The sequence below is a fragment of the Nomascus leucogenys genome, chromosome 15 (genome assembly GCF_006542625.1).
Source record: "Nomascus leucogenys isolate Asia chromosome 15, Asia_NLE_v1, whole genome shotgun sequence".
NCBI lineage: Eukaryota > Metazoa > Chordata > Mammalia > Primates > Hylobatidae > Nomascus > Nomascus leucogenys.
Window position 1 is genome coordinate 60,931,223 of NC_044395.1, and position 18,201 is coordinate 60,949,423.

General features: G+C 44.1%; 1 protein-coding gene across 1 annotated transcript in view; it reads right to left on the minus strand.

The window, feature by feature from the left end:
• UVRAG (UV radiation resistance associated) overlaps nucleotides 1-17,825 on the minus strand; it is a 333,633-nt gene extending 315,808 nt beyond the window's left edge. Inside the window, exon 1 of the mRNA XM_030828684.1 lies at nucleotides 17,477-17,825. Coding sequence (XP_030684544.1) covers nucleotides 17,477-17,593 — 117 coding nt within the window. The 5' untranslated portion in view covers nucleotides 17,594-17,825. The remainder of the gene's footprint in view (nucleotides 1-17,476) is intronic.
• Between the last annotated feature and the right edge of the window lie 376 nt (nucleotides 17,826-18,201).

Genomic DNA, 18,201 nt, shown 5'->3' on the forward strand with positions numbered 1-18,201 from the left:
GAAATGGCTGGACCAGGATTTGAACACAAAATGTTAACAGACAAATCTGAGTAACAGGTATACAGGTGTTCTGAAAAACAGAAATTTATAAAATAAAATGTTTTAGTTTTGCCATTTTTCCATAAGCTTGAAATTCTTTCCAAACAAAAATAAAAAGAAATAAAATAAAGACTGTTCTCCTCTACCTACAGGATAATGTCCAAATTCCAAATTCTAAATCATGGCATACGTGGCCCTTTACAATCTAACTCCAAACTATTAGTACAACTTCTCTGTGACACTGGTATGATAAGAAATGTATGTCATCAGCCCTGGTTTCTAGCACACAGCTCCTAAAACCCTTGGTATAGGGGGACAGAAGCATCTTTTGTTATAATGTAATAATTGGCAGTTTCCAGTTCCTGACACAAGAGCTTCTAAGACCCTTGGAATCTCTGGAGTGATAAGTGTCTTTTGCATGCTAATGAGATAACTGGTGGCTGGGAGTCCCTCAGAGAGCTTCAGGGCAGAAACACTGAGGCATGATTAGAGGGTTAGAACTTTTAGCTCGACCCCCTGACCTCCAGGGAGGGGAGACAGGCCAGAGATTGTGTTAATCACCAACAGCCAATGATATAATCAATCATGGATACCTAATAGGACCTCCCTGAAACCCTAAACAGAGCTTGGAGAGCTTCTGAAATGGTGGACACATTGAAGTGCTAGGAGGCTGGTGCACCCAGAGAGGGCATGGAAGTTCCACCTCCCTTCCCCCGTACCTTGCCCTATCTATCTCTTCCATTGGCTGTTCCCAGGTTGTATCGTTTATCATAAACCTATAATAATACATAAAATGTTTTCTTGAGTTCTGTGAGCCATTCTAGCAAATTACTGAACATAAGGAGAAGGTCATGGTAACCTTCAGTTTATAGCTGATAGCTGAGAAGTACAGGAGGCCTGCGACTGGGACTTGTGACTGATGTCTGTGGGAGCAGCCTTGTGGGACTGGACCCTTAACTTGTAGGTCATAACTCTGGGTAAATAGCGTCAGAATTGAACTGAATGCAAGGATACCCAGCTGGTGTAAAAGAATTGGTTGATGTTGGGGGGAAAACCCAACATATTTGCTGTCAGAAATGTTGTAAGTGGAACAGCACAGACTGTCCTAGGTACAGACAGTCCCTGACTTAGGACAGTTTGACTTAATGATGTTTTTACTTTATGATGATGTGAAAGTAACATGCATTCAGTAGAAATCGTACATGGAGTGCCCATACAGCCATCCTGTTTTTCACCTTCAGGTCAGCATTCAATAAATTACATGAGATATTCAATACGTTTTTAAAAATCAGCTTTGTGTCAGATGATTTTGCCCAACTATAGGCTAATGGAAAGTGTCTGAGAACAGAGGCTAGGCTAAGCTACGATGTTCGAGAGGTTAGGTGTATTAAATGCACTTTCGACTTAGCGATATTTTCAATTTACAGTGGGTTCATCAGGACATAACCCCATCGTAAATCAAAAGGCATTTGTACTCTCCAGCTCCTTGTTTCCACTGCCCTCCTCTAAGCTCCTTAAACTCTGGCCTCAATTATCTGCCATTCCTTTTTACACCTTCTTACCTTTTTGCTCAAGCTGGTCCCTCTGTTAGCATGCATTTCCCATCTTTCCCATCTCAGTACTTTTTTTGAATCATCTCTTATATTACACTAAAATGGCCTAGTGACATATTTGTCTTACCCACTAGATTTTTTTTTTTTTTTTTTTTTTTTTTTTTTTTGAGAAGGAGTTTCACTCTTTTTGCCCAGACTGTAGTGCAATGGTACGATCTTGGCTAACTGCAATCTCCACCTCCCGGGTTCAAGTGATTCTCCTGCCTCAGCCTCCCAAGTAGCTGGGATTACAGGTGCCTGCCACCACACCCGGCTAATTTTTTGTATTTTTAGTAGAGACTGGGTTTCACCATGTTGACCAGGATGGTCTCGCTCTCTTGACCTCGTGATCTGCCCGCCTCAGCCTCCCAAAGTGCTGGGATTACAGGTGTGAGCCACCGCTCCCGGCCACCCACTAGATTGAGTCCCTCCAGGGCAAGGACACACTTATCCTGTATCTTCAGTGCCTGACAAATGGGAATAGCAATGACAGTAGCAACAACTAACATTTTTTGAACACTTACTATAAACCAAGCACCTTTTTAGGGAAATTTATGACGCACTTAATCCTCTCAACAACCCTACAAGGTAGGCTATTATTATGCCCATTTTACCTGAGTCTCCCTGAGGCACACAGAGATTAAATAACTTCCAGGTTACCTAACTTAGTTTAGGCACGTAGGAAATAGCTGGACCAGGATTTGAACACAAGCAGTCAGGCTCTAGTGTCCATATTCTTAACCACTGTGGGATACATGGTAGAAACTCAAAAATTAACTGTTGAATTAATGATGTTGTAGAACAGAGTTGAACACAGTATTTGTAGAATGAAAGTATTCGAGACAAAAGCATCTGGCAGTTGAGGAAATGGAGGCACACAGAGGTTAAAAATGTGCACAGAGCTACAGATAACCTAGTCTTCTCACTGTAAAGCTTAAGAACCTGAGGACTAGAACAAAGCGCTTTTTCCAAAGTTACCTTAGTTATACCCAGAACCAGCCTTACAACAAGTCTTCCTATGACACCATATTAAAGAATACTTACGGCCGGGCGCAGTGGCTCACACCTGTAATCCCAACACTTTGGGAGGCTGAGGCGGGTGGATCACAAGGTCAGGAGATCGACACCATCCTGGCTAACATGGTAAAACCCAGTCTCTACTAAAAATACAAAAAAAGTTAACCGGGCACAGCAGCATGCACCTGTAGTCCCAGCTACTCGGGAGGCTGAGGCAGGCGAATCACTTGAACCCGAGAGGCAGAGGTTGCAGTGAGCGGAAATCACGCCACTGCACTCCAGCCTGGCCAAAAGCGAGACTGTATCAAAAAAAAGAATACTTACTTGCTGTAAGAAGCCTCAAAACCATATTCAAAGATATTCTGGTATTCCAAGAATAACTGAAGTTGGAGAAAGAAGTACACTAGAGTATAATGCAGTATCTGATACTCAGAAGCAATTTAATACCAATTAATTGGCCAGGCACAGTGGCTAACATCTGTAATCCCAGCACTTTGGGAGGATGAGGCAGGCGGATCACTTGAGGTTAGGAGCTGAAGACCAACCTGGCAAACATGGCAAAACCCCGTCTCTAATAAAAATACAAAACTTAGCCAAGCGTGGTGGCACGCACCTGTAGTCCCAGCTACATGGGAGGCTGAGGCACAAGAATTGCTTAAACCCAGGAGGTGGAGGCTGCAATGAGCCGAGATTGTGCCACTGCACTCCAGCCTGGGCAACAGAGTGAGACTTTGTCTCAAAAAAATAAAAATAAAAAGAAGACAAATATTTCATGGCACATGAAAATTAATAATTTCAGTATCCTTAAAGTTTTACTGGAATACAGCCACACTCAGTTGTTTACATATAGTATAGGGCTGTTTCTGTACTACAGCAACCAGTTGAGTACTTGCTACTAAGACCCTAGGAGGCCTGCTGAGACAGAAACATGTTCACTATCTGGTCCTTCACAGAAAAGCTTGCTAACCACCTTGTCTCTCATGCACTAGAAAGTAAGGTCCATGAAGGCAGTGGTCTCTGTCTTGCTTGCTGTTTTACTTCCAGCACCTAGACAGTCCCTGGCATTTACAAGCATTCACATTTGTGCAACATTAAATAAGTGAGGAATTACTCAAATGAACTTTAACAAGCCAAACAAAATGGGTCATAGTTAAGTCTTTCAGTTACACTGATCTTTACAGGATACCTTAATGAAGAGAAGAATGTCATTGAGAAAAGTGGTATTGCTTTCATTTGCTAAAATGTTCATGTCTGGGTATACATGAGAAGCAGCTTTCTAATTTTTTAGTAGTGTTTGGGTAGTTGTATAATGTTAAAAAATGCACTAATTTGCGTTAAGAAATTCTGCAATTTAGCCGGGTACAGTCGCACACATCTATAGTCCCAGCTACTCCAGAGGCTAAGGCAGAAGGATCCATTTGAACCCAGGAGTTCGAGGTTGTAGTGCATTACCTGTGAATAGCCGCTACACTTCAGCCTGACCTTGGGCAATATAATGAGACCCAGTGACTCAAGAAAAGAAACCAAAAAGAAATTCTGCAACTCTACAGTGTCCTCATCTAATAACCAGACTGGCTGGGCATAGTGGCTCACTCCTGTAACACCAACACTTTGGGAGGCCAAGGTGGGCGGATTGCTTGAGCTCAGGAGTTTGAGACCAGCCTGGGCAACATGGCAAAACCCTATCTCTACCAAAAAAACTACAAAAATTAGTCAGGCATGGTGGCGCGCACCATGCGCACCTGTAGTCCCAGCAGCAAAACCCTGTCTCTACAAAAAAAACATATATATAAACATATATATGTTTATATAAATTAGCCAGGCATGGTGGTGCGTGCCTGTAGTCTCGGCTACTCAGGAGGCTAAGGCGGGAGGATCACCTAAGCCCAGGAAGGTCAAGATTGCGGGTGAACCATGATTGCACAACTGCATTCCAGCCTGGGCATCCTCGTCTCCGAAAATTAATTTATCATTATCATCATCATCAGACTGGTGTCTTTTTTTTTTTTTTACAGATGGGGGTCTCACTATATTGCCTAGGCTGGAATCAAACTCCTGGCCTCAAGCAATCCTCCCACCTCAGCCTCACAGGTAGGCTAGGATTACAGGTGCACAGCATGGCACCCAATTTATACTGATGTTTTTGATAGAAGTGTATGACTATCACCAGTCAACCAATCACTCCAGAGCACCTGGGCAGCTACTCTTTATTTTTATATTTATATTAAACACATTCCATGTACAATAAACTCCAATAAGTCAATTCATGAAAACAAGTCTGAAATATCTACTATATATATATATATAATTCTATAATGGTACCAATTCTATCCTGTAATGAGTATAGTCCTGTAAATTATCCTAGACCTGTAATGAGCACCCCACAGCCTACCTGCCAACCTTGCTTCATAATCTATTTTCAGAATAAAAAAACAGAAAGCTTTCTTCATATTGCTACTTTTCATGTATTAGATATTAACATCTTAGTGGATGAAAGCAATACTGATTTTCTTGAGGACAGTCTTATTTTCATTAAAACGAGACAATGTTAAAAAAAAAAGGTTTTTCAAAATTCTAAGCAAGATTATTTTTATTTTGTATTGTTTAGAAGTTTAGTTTTCTGGATTAGCTCTCATACAAAAGAATGATTGGAATTGAGGAAGGAAATAGTTCATATCCCCTGAAAGACGTAAGTAGGTTGGCAGACACAAGACGTACAGTTCCAAATCTGTGCCTAACTGTTCAAACAAGGCACTTTAAAAGTATCTATTGAATAAATGGCTATCTCTCGTTTTTCCTATCCTGCACTCAGAATTAGTTTTTTGTTTGTTTGTTTTTGAGACAAGAGTTTTGCTCTTGTCACCCAGGCTGGAGTGCAGTGGTATGATCTTGGCTCACTGCAACCTCTGTCTTCCGGGTTCAAGTGATTCTCCTGCCTCAGCCTCCCGAGCAGCTGATATTACAGGTGCCCACCACCACACCCACCTAATTTTTTGTATTTTTAGTAGAGATGGGGTTTCGCCATGTTGGGCAGGCTGGTCTCAAACTCCTAACCTCAGGTGATCCACCTGCCTCAGCCTCCCAGTGCTGGGATTACAGGCATGAGCCACTGCGTCCCGCCCAGAATTAGTTTTAACATGGGCTAATATGAACACACGAATTACTTGTATTCACTGTTAAACCCTTAATCACAAAAGGCACACTCCTGTTACAGTATAAAGTTTTTCCTGGAGAAAAAAAAAACAGATCATAAGCCTGATTCTCATGTTTACTTTTATGATCTATTAAGTCTGATTCTCACTTTTACTTTTATGTCTTCCCTTTTTACTTTCCCAGGAGTCTACTGACAAAAGCCAAAGGTTGCTGCTAGTTTCAGCTTCCTGGTGTTCCTCATTATTTTCAAAAATGTGTGACTGCATCTTTTGGACATTATAAAAACCACAGTAGGAAAAAACGCCAGCTATTTCAATGGACCAACAAAGTGAGACTCCAAAGTGTTAAGTTCTGATGCTCAATTTCAGCATTATCAGTCTCAGCCTCTTAATCAATAAGCACACTATACTGGAGTTTTCACAAAGAAAGGATAAGTAAAATGCCTAATAACACTACTACCACATAGGGTCTACAGCAATCAACACCAAATATTACACAGAATAAAACCATCAAAAAACCCACAATCACCAGATGGTTACTCTTTCAGAAACTTAAAGAGGCAGAGAACAGAAGTTCTTAAGTAGAATATTAAAAAAAAAAGGCATGGTAAGTACCCAGGGACAAAACAGGAAGACTGATCACTTAAGCTCCAGAGGGACATTCCAAAGTTTCACTCTAATTCACACCATAAAAGGGACGTGGGAGGGTGGACTCTGAGTGCTCTGCCCTTAAAGAGAACGTTAAAATACAGCCTCTCCTCCATTTCAGTTCTAGCCTAAAATCCCCAAAGCTGTGAGGCTAATGTGCCAAAGGATCGAGTGAAGTTTAAGAAACAAGTTCTTGGCCAGGCTCACGCCTGTAATCCCAGCACTTTGGGAGGCAGAGGCGGGTGGATCACGAGGTCAGGAGTTTGAGACCAGCCTGGCCAACATGGTAAAACCCCGACTCTAAAGATACAAAAAATTAGGTGGGTGTGGTGGTGGGCACCTGTAATATCAGCTACTCTGGAGGCTGAGGCAGGAGAATCACTTGAACCCGGGAGACAGAGGATGCAGTGAGCCAAGATCATGCCACTGCACTCCAGCCTGGCGACAGAGCAAGACTCCATCTTAAAAGAAAAAAAAAGAAAAGGAAAGAAAAAGAAACAAGTTCTTGACCAGGCACAGTGGCTCACACCTGCCAAGGTGGGTGGATCACCTAAGATCAGGAGTTCGAGACCAGCCTGGCCAACATGATGAAACTCCATCTCTACTAAAATTACAAAAATTAGCCGAGCGTGCTGGCGGGCGCCTGTAATCCCAACTACTAAGGAGGTTGAGGCAGGAGAATCACTTGAACCCAGGAGGTGGAGGTTGCAGTGAGCCGAGATCATACCACTGAACTCCAGCCTGGGTGACAAGAGCAAAACTTCATCTCAAAAAAAAAAAGAAGCAACTTCTCAACACACCCAGCCAAGAACAGTGGAACTGTTCACAAGACCCAGGTTCTGTTTATTTCTCTGCCACAAGCAGGAACAAGACACAACACAGATCTGTTAAACTAATACTCTTTACTAAATACTCCAGGGCAAGAATAAACAGCTAGAACAAGTCTGTGGCCAGGCAAATGGTTTCACCTCGCAGGGCTTCAGGTTTTGCATCTGTAAAATTCCATGATTCAAAATTCATGTTTCCATCTTAAAATAAGATGGAAAACAAGGTTATGTGGTACTAAATCAAGAAGGTATACTATGAATTGTAAAATTCCAATGTCAAGTTTCCGTTCTGCTAAAATACTGTACAAGGCATTGAAAAAATTTAACAATATAAGACTTTACTGGCCAGCCACAGTGGCTCATGCCTGCAATCCCAGCACTTTGGGAGGCCGAGGCAGATGGATCACCTGAGGTCAGGAGTTCGAGACCAGCCTGGCCAATGTGGTGAAACCCGTCTCTACTAAAAATACAAAAATTAGCCAGGTGGGATGGTGGGCACCTATAATCCCAGCTACTCGGGAGGCTGAGGCAGGAGAATTACTTGAATCTGGGAGGCAGAGGTTGCAGTGAGCTGAGATCGTGCCATTGCACTCCATACTGGGCGATAATAGGGTAACTCCGTATCAAAAAAAAAAAGACATTACTTATGTCATTAAACCTAAAACAAAGCATAAACCTAAAATGTTTCAACCTCTCTCGTAAGAGAGATGTCTTTTTCTAAAACACCTTTAGTTTGTAGCTGTACACATTCCAGTATGTTAAAAATGACAAACCTGGCCAGGCACGGTGGCTCACGCCTGTAATCCCAGCACTTTGGGAGGCTGAGGCAGGCAGATCACGAGGTCAGGAGATCGAGACCATCCTGGCTAACACTGTGAAACCCCATCTCTACTAAAAATACAAAAAATTAGCCAGGCGTGGTGGCAGGCGCCTGTAGTCCCAGCTACTCAGGAGGCTGAGGCAGGAGAATGGCGTGAACCCAGGAGGCGGAGCTTGCAGTGAGCCAAGATCGCACCACTGCACTCCAGCCTGGGAGACAGAGTGAGACTCTGCCTCAAAAAAAAAAAAAAAAGACAAACTTCTTTTTCTCCCCAGCAGTAACATGTCTGACAGGTAAAAATACACAGCTTATCAAAAACACACATTTGGAAACTATGAAAATCTAATTTTTTTTCATTCTACCATACGTTTCACTTCAGGCCCAACTTATTAGTTTCAATTCTGCTTGTGCTCTATTTCTAGTCAGTTTCACTTCTGAATTTTCTACCACAAAGAATTGTGATCCTGTAGAGACATTTTAAAGTAAACACTAAATAAACACAGCTTTTCCTTTCAAAAAAAAAACTCATTTTCACACGAAAAAGAGAAACAAACAAAAAACATAAATTCCTAATAGCATTTTGTCACATAAAAATAATGATTTCAAGATGCTGATATCTTAAGTTTCTGAGGCTTCCTCATATCATTTTACTTATAAGAGCCAAACCAGCACAAAAATTGCCATAATTTTACTTTGTAGATACTCAACTATATATTACATTTTTTCTTCGAGTTACAAGGGGCTTAGTAAATATTTGCAGAAGGAATGAATGTACACGGCATGGTAGTGCATTGCGTGAGGCACATGTTCCTGATAAGATGAACGGCCTTGCCAATAAAGCTGATTTTTTTTAATAATAGGAAGATGATTAAATTAGATTAACAAAAGTAGGGTATCCAAATAAACATAAAAACACAAAGGGAAAATATTTATCCTGTGCAGCAAAATCAAGCTTTAGATCTACTTTTCTGCTTCTATCATGTTTTTTTGTATGGGTTTCAATACCACTGAATCCAATCTTTCCTTGTTCTCTTTAGGCTGTAAAGTTCTTCAAGGGAAAGACTCATGAACAAAAAAGTTGTACATGAGTTCCTACTAAATCATCAGCACAGTGTTAGGCACAATTGCTGTAGGAAATAAAATATAAAGCCTGATGGTCCCAAACTCTGAGGTACTTAAAACTTTTCACCAGAACCCTGCAAAGAATGGGTGTCTAGGGCAAACAGGAAACACCTAGATTGTAGTCCCTTTGTTGACATTCTGTGTGACTTTAAGTTACCGGCCCAGCACAGTGGCTCATGCCTGTAACGTCAATGCTTTGGGAGGCCAAGGCAGGAGGACTGCTTGAAGCAAGGAGTTAGAGACCAGCCTGGGCAATATAGCAAGACTCTGTCTCTACAAAAATTAAAATTAAAAAATGAACCAGGCATGGTGGTGTGCACCCGTGGTCCCAGCTACTTGGGAGGCTGAGGCACATAACTTGAGTCCAGGAGTTAGAGGCTGAAGCGAGCCATGATTTAATCTCCCATACAGAAAAATTCCAAATAATTTATGTAGATACTCTACCCTCAAGAAGGGGGAGCACAAATCTCACTCAAGTGTGGACTACACATAGTGACTTCCTTCCAAAGACTACAGTATAGAGGGAAGGGGAGGAAGAGTAACCTTAAAGCAGAGAAACCTGACAAACACTACCTGTGGCCCTTCAATTTATAATCATAAATATATACTTTGGTCTTTGTACACAGTTCCTGGTGCAGAGCTCTTAAAACCTCTGTCATTCCCTGGGTGCCATAGGGGTACTAGGAGAATCTTTACTTTTAATATTTGGTCTTTGACCCCAGTTCCAGACACAACGCCTAGTCCCTCAGGGTTTCCTAGGTGAGGAACATCCTTTGTTCTAATGAGACAACTCTTGGTGAGCTCCTAGAAGGAAAATGGTCACCAGAAAGACCAAGCCATGATCAGAAGCTTGGAACTTTCAGCCCCCCTCCTCATCCTCCAGGAAGGAGAGAGGGGCTGAAGACTGACTTAATGATTGATCATGCCTACATGATGAAGCCTCCATAAAAATCACAGAACTACAGGTTTGGGAGACTTTCTGGGTTGCTGAACATGTGGAGGGTGGAGCTGCCATGAGAGGGCATGAAAGCTCTGGGCCATTTCCCCCATACTGTTCCCTATGCATATCTTCCATCTGGCTGCTCGTCTGTATCCTGTGTAATACTGTTTATTTTAAAAAAAAAAAAAACAGTAAGTGCAAGCAAGGTGCTTTCTTGAGTTCCATGAGCTGTTCTAGTAAAAGACTGAGCCTGAGGAGGGGAACATAGGAACCCCCAATTTATAGCCAGTCGGTAAGAAGTTCCAGAGTCCCAGACTTACGACTGGCATGTGAAGTAGGGGACAGTTTTATGGGTCTGAGCCTTTAACTTGTGGAATATGATACTAACTCTAAGGAGATTGTGGCAGAATTGAATTGAATCATAGGACACCATATTGGTGTTCACTGGAGGATCGCTTGGTGTGTGGGGAAAACCTCCACACATCTAATGTCAGAAGGGTTATGCTGATAGTATAACAGTGTAATAGGAGAAAACAGCTAGTTTGCCTTTCCTATCATATGCTACCACAGCTGGTGATGATACAAGTTAGAATCAACAGTGAAAAATCAGCCAGGCATGGTGGCTCATGCCTGTAATACCAGCACTTTGGGAGGCCAAGGTGGGTGGATCACCTGAGGTCAGGAGTTCAAGACCAGCCTGGCCAACATGGTGAAACCCTGTCTCTACTAAAAATAGAAAAATTAGCTGGGCATGGTGGCGGGTGCCTGTAATCCCAGCTACTCAGGAGGTTGAGGCAGAAGAATTGCTTGAACCTGAGAGGTAGAGGTTGCAGTGAGCTGAGATTGTGCCATTGCACTCCAGCCTGGGCAACAAGAGTGAAGCAAAACTCTGTCTCAAAAAAAAAAAAAAGTGATAAATCATGTTAATAATATGTACGTAATATATGATGAAAATGGCACTTTACCTCTTAAGTCTTGCTCCCAAAACACCACCACCCTAGTCTAATCATAAGAAAAAACATCAGACTAATTCCAAAAGAGTGGCATCCTACAAAACACCTGACCAGTACTCAAAACTGTCAAGGCCACCAAAAACAAGGAAAGTCTGAGGAACTGCCACAACTAAGAGGAGGCAAGAGACAGGACAACTAAATACAATGTGGTATCCAGACAGGATCCTGGCACGGAAGAAGGACATCAGGTAAAAACCAAGGGTTGGCTGGGCGTGGTGGCTCATGCTGTAATCTCAACACCGCTTTGCGTGGCCAAGGCAGGAGGATCTCTTGAGCCCAAGAGTTTGAGACCAGAGTGAGACTCATTCCTACAAAAAATTTTCAAATTAGCTGGGCGTGGAGGCACATGCCATTGTGGTCTCAGCTACTTGCGGGGGTGCTGAGGTGGGAGGATCACTTGACCCCAGGAAGTCAAGGCTGCAGTGAGCCATGATCATGCCACTGCACTTTAGCCTGGGCAACAGAGTGAGACCCTGTCTCAAAACAAACAAGCAAACAAAGGACCCATCAAGAGATGAATGAATAAACAAAATGCAGTATATGCATACAACGGAATACCATCCCCCTTAAAAAAGGAATGAAATTCTAACATACCCTACAACATGGATGAACCTTGAAAACATTGCAAAGTGAAATAAGCCAAACATAAAAGGACAAATACTGTATAATGCCACTTATATGAGGTACCCAGAATAGTCAAATTCATAGAGACAGAAAGTAGAACAGAATTTACCAGGGGCTGGTAGGAGGCGAGAATGGGGAGTTGTTTTCTGTTTGGGATGATGTAAACATTCTGGAACTATACAGTGATGATGGTTGTATAACATTAAGTATGTTTTTAATGCCACTATATTGTATACTTAAAAATTATTTAAACAGCAAATTTTATGTTGTATATATAGTTAATCACATTTAATCACAGTCTTCCAGGCTGGAGTGCAGTGGTGCAATCAGGGCTCACTGCAGCCTTGACCTCACAGGCTCAAGCAATCCTCCTGCCTCACCCTCCCAAAGTGCTGGGGTTACAGGCATGACTCACCAGGCCTGGCCACAGTTGTTCAGAACTAAGAAAATCTAAATGAACTATAGACTTTTTTAGTCAATAATATATAAATATTGGTTCATTAATTCTAACAAATGTACCATATGTCAAGGCAGATGTTAAGAAGTGAGGCCAGGTGAGGTGGCTCATGCCTGTAATCCCAGCACTTTGGGAGGCCAAGGCAGGCGGATCACCTGAGGTCAGGAGTTCAAGACCAGCCTGGCCAACATGGCAAAACCTCAACTCTACTAAAAATACAAAAATTAGCCAGGAACAGTGGTGCATGCCCGTAATCCCAGCTACTCAGGAGGCTGAGGCAGGAGAATCGCTTGAACCTGAAAGGCGGAGGTTGCGGTGAGCAGAGATTGCACCACTCCACTCTAGCCTGGGTGACAGAGTGAGACTCCGTCTCAAAAAAAAAAAAAAAAGAATAAGTGAAACTAGGTATAGAGTATATGGGAACTTTCTGTACTATCTTCTCAATTTTTCTATAAATATAAAATTTTCTGGCCGGGCGTAGTGGCTCATGCCTATAATCCCAACACTTTGGGAGGCCAAGGCAGGAGGATTTCTTGAGGCCACGAGTTTGAGACTAGCCTGGGCAACACAGCAAGACCCCAACTCTGTGAAAAACTTTAAAAAATTAACTGGGTATGGTGGCACATGCCTGTAGTCCTAGATACTAGGGAGGCTGAGGCAAAAGAATCACTTGATCCCAGGAGGTTGAGGCCTCAGTGAGCCAACTGCACTCCAGGCTGGGCGACAGAGCAAGATGTTGTCTCTAAAAAAAGTAAAAATAAAAAAATAGAAATAATTTTTTTTTTTTAGACAGTTTCATTCTTGTCACCCAGGTTGGAGTACAATGGCGCCATCTCAGCTCACTGCAACCTCTGCCTCCCGAGTTCAAGCAATTCTCCTGCCTCAGCCTCCCGAATAGCTGGGATTACAGACACCCACCACCACCCACACCTGGCTAATTTTTCTATTTTTCGTAGAGACAGGGTTTCATCATGTTGGCCAGGCTGGTCTCAAACTCCTGACTTCAAGTGATCAGCCTGCCTCGGCCTCCCAAAGTGCTGGTATTATAGGCATGAGCCACCGCACTCGGCCAAAAATAGAAATAAAACTTTCTAAAAAATAGTTTGTTTTTGGGCCGGGCGTGGTGGTTCACACCTGTAGTCCCAGCACTTTGGGAGGCCAAGGCAGGCAGATCGATCACCTGAGGCCAGGAGTTCAAGACTAGCCTGCCAACATGGTGAAACCCCATCTCTACCAAAAATACAAAAATTAGCTGGGCATGGTGGCACAGCCTGTGGACCCAGCTACGCGGAAGGCTGAGGTGGGAGGATCGATTGAACCCGTGAGGGGCAGGTTGCAGTGAGAGGAGATCGCACCACTGCATTCCAGCCTGGGTGACCAGAGTAAAACTGTCTCAAAAATCAAAAACAAAACAAAAAAAAAATGTAAAAAAAAATGTGTCACTAGTTCTTGCTCAAATTACAGTAAAGTAAGATCACATAGAAGCAAAAGGAGACAAAATTAAGTAGTAGTCCCATCTGACACAGGCAAGGGGCTGATATGGACTATAGTTAGTACTCATACATGGAAAAGTTCAGGTGTTTGCAGTGTTAACTTTTTAAACATTACAGCCACTTCTAGAATCAACAGGACTTAATGAAGATTGGAATAAATGAGTCAATAATAACAAGGATACTCTCTATCCTAAAATGAAAATACACCTTAGTAAGGTGGTTCTCAACTGGGGGTAATTTTGCCCCCTAAGAAACATTTGGCCATGTCTGAACTCATTTTTGATTGTCAGGACTGGTGCGGTGCTGCTGCTATCTTGGGATGTGGCTAAACATGTAACAGCCCATCTTCACTGCAAAATGTCAACCGTCCCAAGGCTGACAAGCCCCATCTTAGAGGAAGGCTGGGAGCCACTGAATCTATGTTTTGAGATAACTTGATCATAGAAATCCTAAACCAACCGGGCTTGTTTATTTGTTTAGAAATATTGATACCAGCCAGGCGTGGTGGCTCACACTTGTAATTCTAGCACTTTGGGAGGCTGAGGGGGGAGGATCACAAGGTCAGGGGTTCCAGACCAGCCTGGCCAACACAATGAAACCCCATCTCTACTAAAAACACAAAAATTAGCTGGGCGTGGTGGCAGGTGCTTGTAATCCCAGCTACTTGGGAGGCTGAGGCAGGAGAATCGCTTGAACCCAGGAGGCAGAGGTTGCAATAAGCCAAGATCGTGCCACTGCACTCCAGCCTGGGCTACAGAGCTAGACTCCGTCTCAAAAAAAAAAAAAAATTGATACCTTGCCAACTAGTATGGGATGTATTAAAATGTATGGTTTTGAAAGTATTATTTAAAGGAAAGTTAACAACTGACATTCCAATTTATCTAAACCTTTGAAAACCTAAAAGCAAAAAAAAGACAACAAAGTAATGCTTAAAAAAAAAATTAGACATACACAGATACTCCATGACTCTCACAAACAATACTGAGTAAAAGAAACCAGACACAAAAAAAACGCATTTTGCACAACTCCATTTATATAAAGCTCAAGAACAGGCAAAAACTGATCTTTTACATTAGAAATCAGAAAAGTGGTTCCTTTAGAGAAAAAGGAAAAACAGAAATGGGAGAGAACATAGGAGGACTTCCAGGATGTTAATAATTTGGGGGTTTTTTGGGGTTTTGTTTGTTTGTTTGTTTGTTTTTAGATAAGAGTCTCACTCTGTCACCCAGGCTGGAGTGCAGTGGGGCAATCTCGGCTTACTGCAACCTGCGCCTCCCAGGTTCAAGCAATTCTCTTGCCTCAGCCTCCCAAGTAGCTGGTATTACAAATGTGAGCCACCACATCTGGCTTTTTTTTTTTTTTTTTTTTGTAGTTTTAGTAGAGACAGGGTTTCGGCATGTTGGCCAGGCTGGTCTCGAACTTCTGGCCTCAAGTGATCCCCCCACCTCAGCCTCCCAAAGTGCTAGGATTACAGGCGTGAGCCACTGCACCCAGCCAAAATTTTGTATTTCTTAATCTGGGTAGTACTTACATAACTGTTCCCTTGGTGACAATTCATCAACTGAATACTAATAATCTGTGCACTTTACTATATACAGATAAAACTTCAACAAAATTTTATTGGTATTATTTATACACTAAAAATCTGAGCATTTTGACCCCAAAATATAAATTGATATCAACTGCAAAAGTAAAAGTGCTTTGTTATATAGGCTGCCTTCCAAGAATTCAAGGATGACACCCCCAGAAAGCTGTAAATAGCATACTCGGTACTCACATAGCATTCAGCTGTACACTTAAGTCACTATATATCCCTCGGCACCAATCCAAAAATTTCACAAACACTAACAAACGAGGCTGAAATTATTCCATCAACAGTTTGTTTGCTTTAGTTTTCCCCGTGTTAAACTGTGAGCTGTTATCACAGAATAGGCTCCATGAAGTAAATGATGCTTTCTCTTCCTAATCCCACACACTCTCGAAGCTCCCCCAAACCAAAACCTTCTTGGCCCCTGAACGCCTTAGGACTTCTCCAGGCTGTTTCTAACGGTGCTCCCCTATTCCCTCTCCCAGTATCCACTCTCACACTCTACCTCCCACACATACAAAAACTCACATTAATGCTTACTCCAGAGACATGTCTCCCTAGCCAGACTTCTACCCTCTCCCAGTATCTCACAATACAATCCAAACCCCCACTACCCTCAAACTCCTACTATTCAGAAATTCCCTGCCAACAGCATCACAAAACCAGGGCACATGGTATCTTTTCAATCCTCTTCGGTAGTAGTCACACAAAAAGCCGTTGCTACTGTAAGCTCTTCTGCCTGCCTATTCAATGGCAACCACAGTGGTTATTATCTCCAACTCTTCTCTTCCCTTTCGCCCCCGCCTCCTTTACTGCATTCAAATCCATTTCACTTTTCAAACACTCTCTCCCCCACAAGCTCTCCCTTCCTCTTTATGAATCCTTCCTAAGTCCCACTGGTAGCTGATAGAAAGTTGGAGGGGTGTATGAAAGAACTCACTCTGTCCTGTGTAAAGGTGGTGGAGGAAGGCTGCCCAAGTCTCAAGCACGTGCATGGCTGCAGAGTCAGACACTGGATTCTGCAAGCCAGCCCCACCACTTACTAACTGGAAGGCTCCGGACAAGCCTCAGTTTCCTCAACTGCCAAAGGGGGGTAATAAAAACAGCTATCTCACAGAGTTGTGAAAATTCAGTGAACTAATGGCCACTGAGCCCTTTGCACAAATCCAACACGGTAAGTTCTCAATAAATGACAGTTTCTCCTAGATCCTCTTCTCGGAAGGAGGAATAAAGGGAGAGGGTGAAAGGTACTTTCTTTAGGTTTCTTTAATGCTAAGATTTCTGCAAAATCTCCCCTTGGGGGACAGAAGGAAGGCAACCGATATAAGGAGGGAAGTACTCTACAGATACGTGAGTGAAACAAAGAGTTTTGTCAGATCTCCAAAGTCAGTGTTTCCCCCTTCTTATCTCCCTACAAAGCAGAGCCAACAAGTCCTCAAAGCCCTTCCTAAAGGATGGGGGAACACTTGAATATATACATCAAATCCTCCTTCCACAGAGGCTCACTGGAGGGAATGAAGAAGGAAAAAGCCCTCCTAATTATTAAGATGCGTTCCCTGGGACTCGGAGAATTAGGAAGGAAACCCCCAAGTCTTGAATACATTTCCCTAAAGAGGCCGAATACTTAATAATCAGGGGAGATTAAAGCAAATGGTAGACACCCTAAAGTCTCCTCCAGGGCTCTTGCACGAAGAGTACAAACTGGTTTCTCCGTAAGCGGGGATGGCCAGGTGGCGAAAGAAAGGAAAAGTGCTTTCGCCATGGCCCGTGGGACACAGGGGGTTCCCCGCGTCCCTTCCCGGGGGGAACGAGGGAGAGGGTCTGCGCGGGGGAATCCCCGGCTCCCTGCGTTGGGGGAGGCGGCCTCGGGCCGGGGCCCCAGGGACTTTAACTGGCTGGCTGCTTGTCCCTTAACAAGCCCATCTCCTGTAACGGGATTCTCCTAGGACTCTGGGATCTCCCGGAGGTTCGGCCATCACTGGACCCCTCCCCGCACAAACCTCCTGGCAGTCTTCCTCAGTCCCGCGAGCCCTCGGGGTCCCTGCTCTGGGTGTCCCGGCTCGCGGGGTCAGCCCGGAGCCACCAAGCTCTCCACGCGGGCCTGCCCAGGTCCCTCCCGAGCGCTGCGACCCGCGCGGGCTTACCTGCTGAGACGGCAGCTCCACATGCAGGGCCCGCGCGGCAGAACCGGGAGGCAGCGCGGCGGCCGGGCCCGGGGGTGGCTGGGGGACCTGGCCCCCGACCGACGCGGAGGCGCTCATCTCGATCCAGGGGCCGCCAAGCGGCGGGGCGGGCGCTCTTCCGGCATCCGCCGCCGCCTCCTAGCCACGACCTGCCAAGCCTCTGCAGCCTAGAAACCCGCCACCCGAAAGGTACGACTACTCCGTCCAGACAGTGGCCGCCGCCGCTGCCGCCGCTGCCGCCGCTGGCTAAGGAAGAGCCATATTACCGCAGTGCAACCCCTCCACCCCGCCGAGACCCGGAGCGCTCATTGGCTTAGCCCTCAAGGGGGCGGGACCCAACGGCAGAAAAGGGGCGTACTATTGGGTAGAAGGTCTGTCCATCGCTGGCATTACTGGACTTGGGGGCGGAGGGACTCAAGGATGGCCTCAATTGCGTCTGTCAAGCCGGAGTGAAACCTGGGGCGTTGCTTCTTTTTTTCCCAGTCTAATTGGTTCATTCACTACCAACGGGCAGAGTCTCCTGGCGGAGGCGGAAGGGCCATTGCACGAGGTCGCTGTCAATTGTCAGTAAAGGGAAAGAGGGGTGGGGTATTGATTAGATAGAGCGCGCTTCTGGGCTCCGGTGTCACGTGCAGGAGGCGGGAGAGTCACCTGATTAGGGAGTATCGGTCTTCTGAGCCACTTCC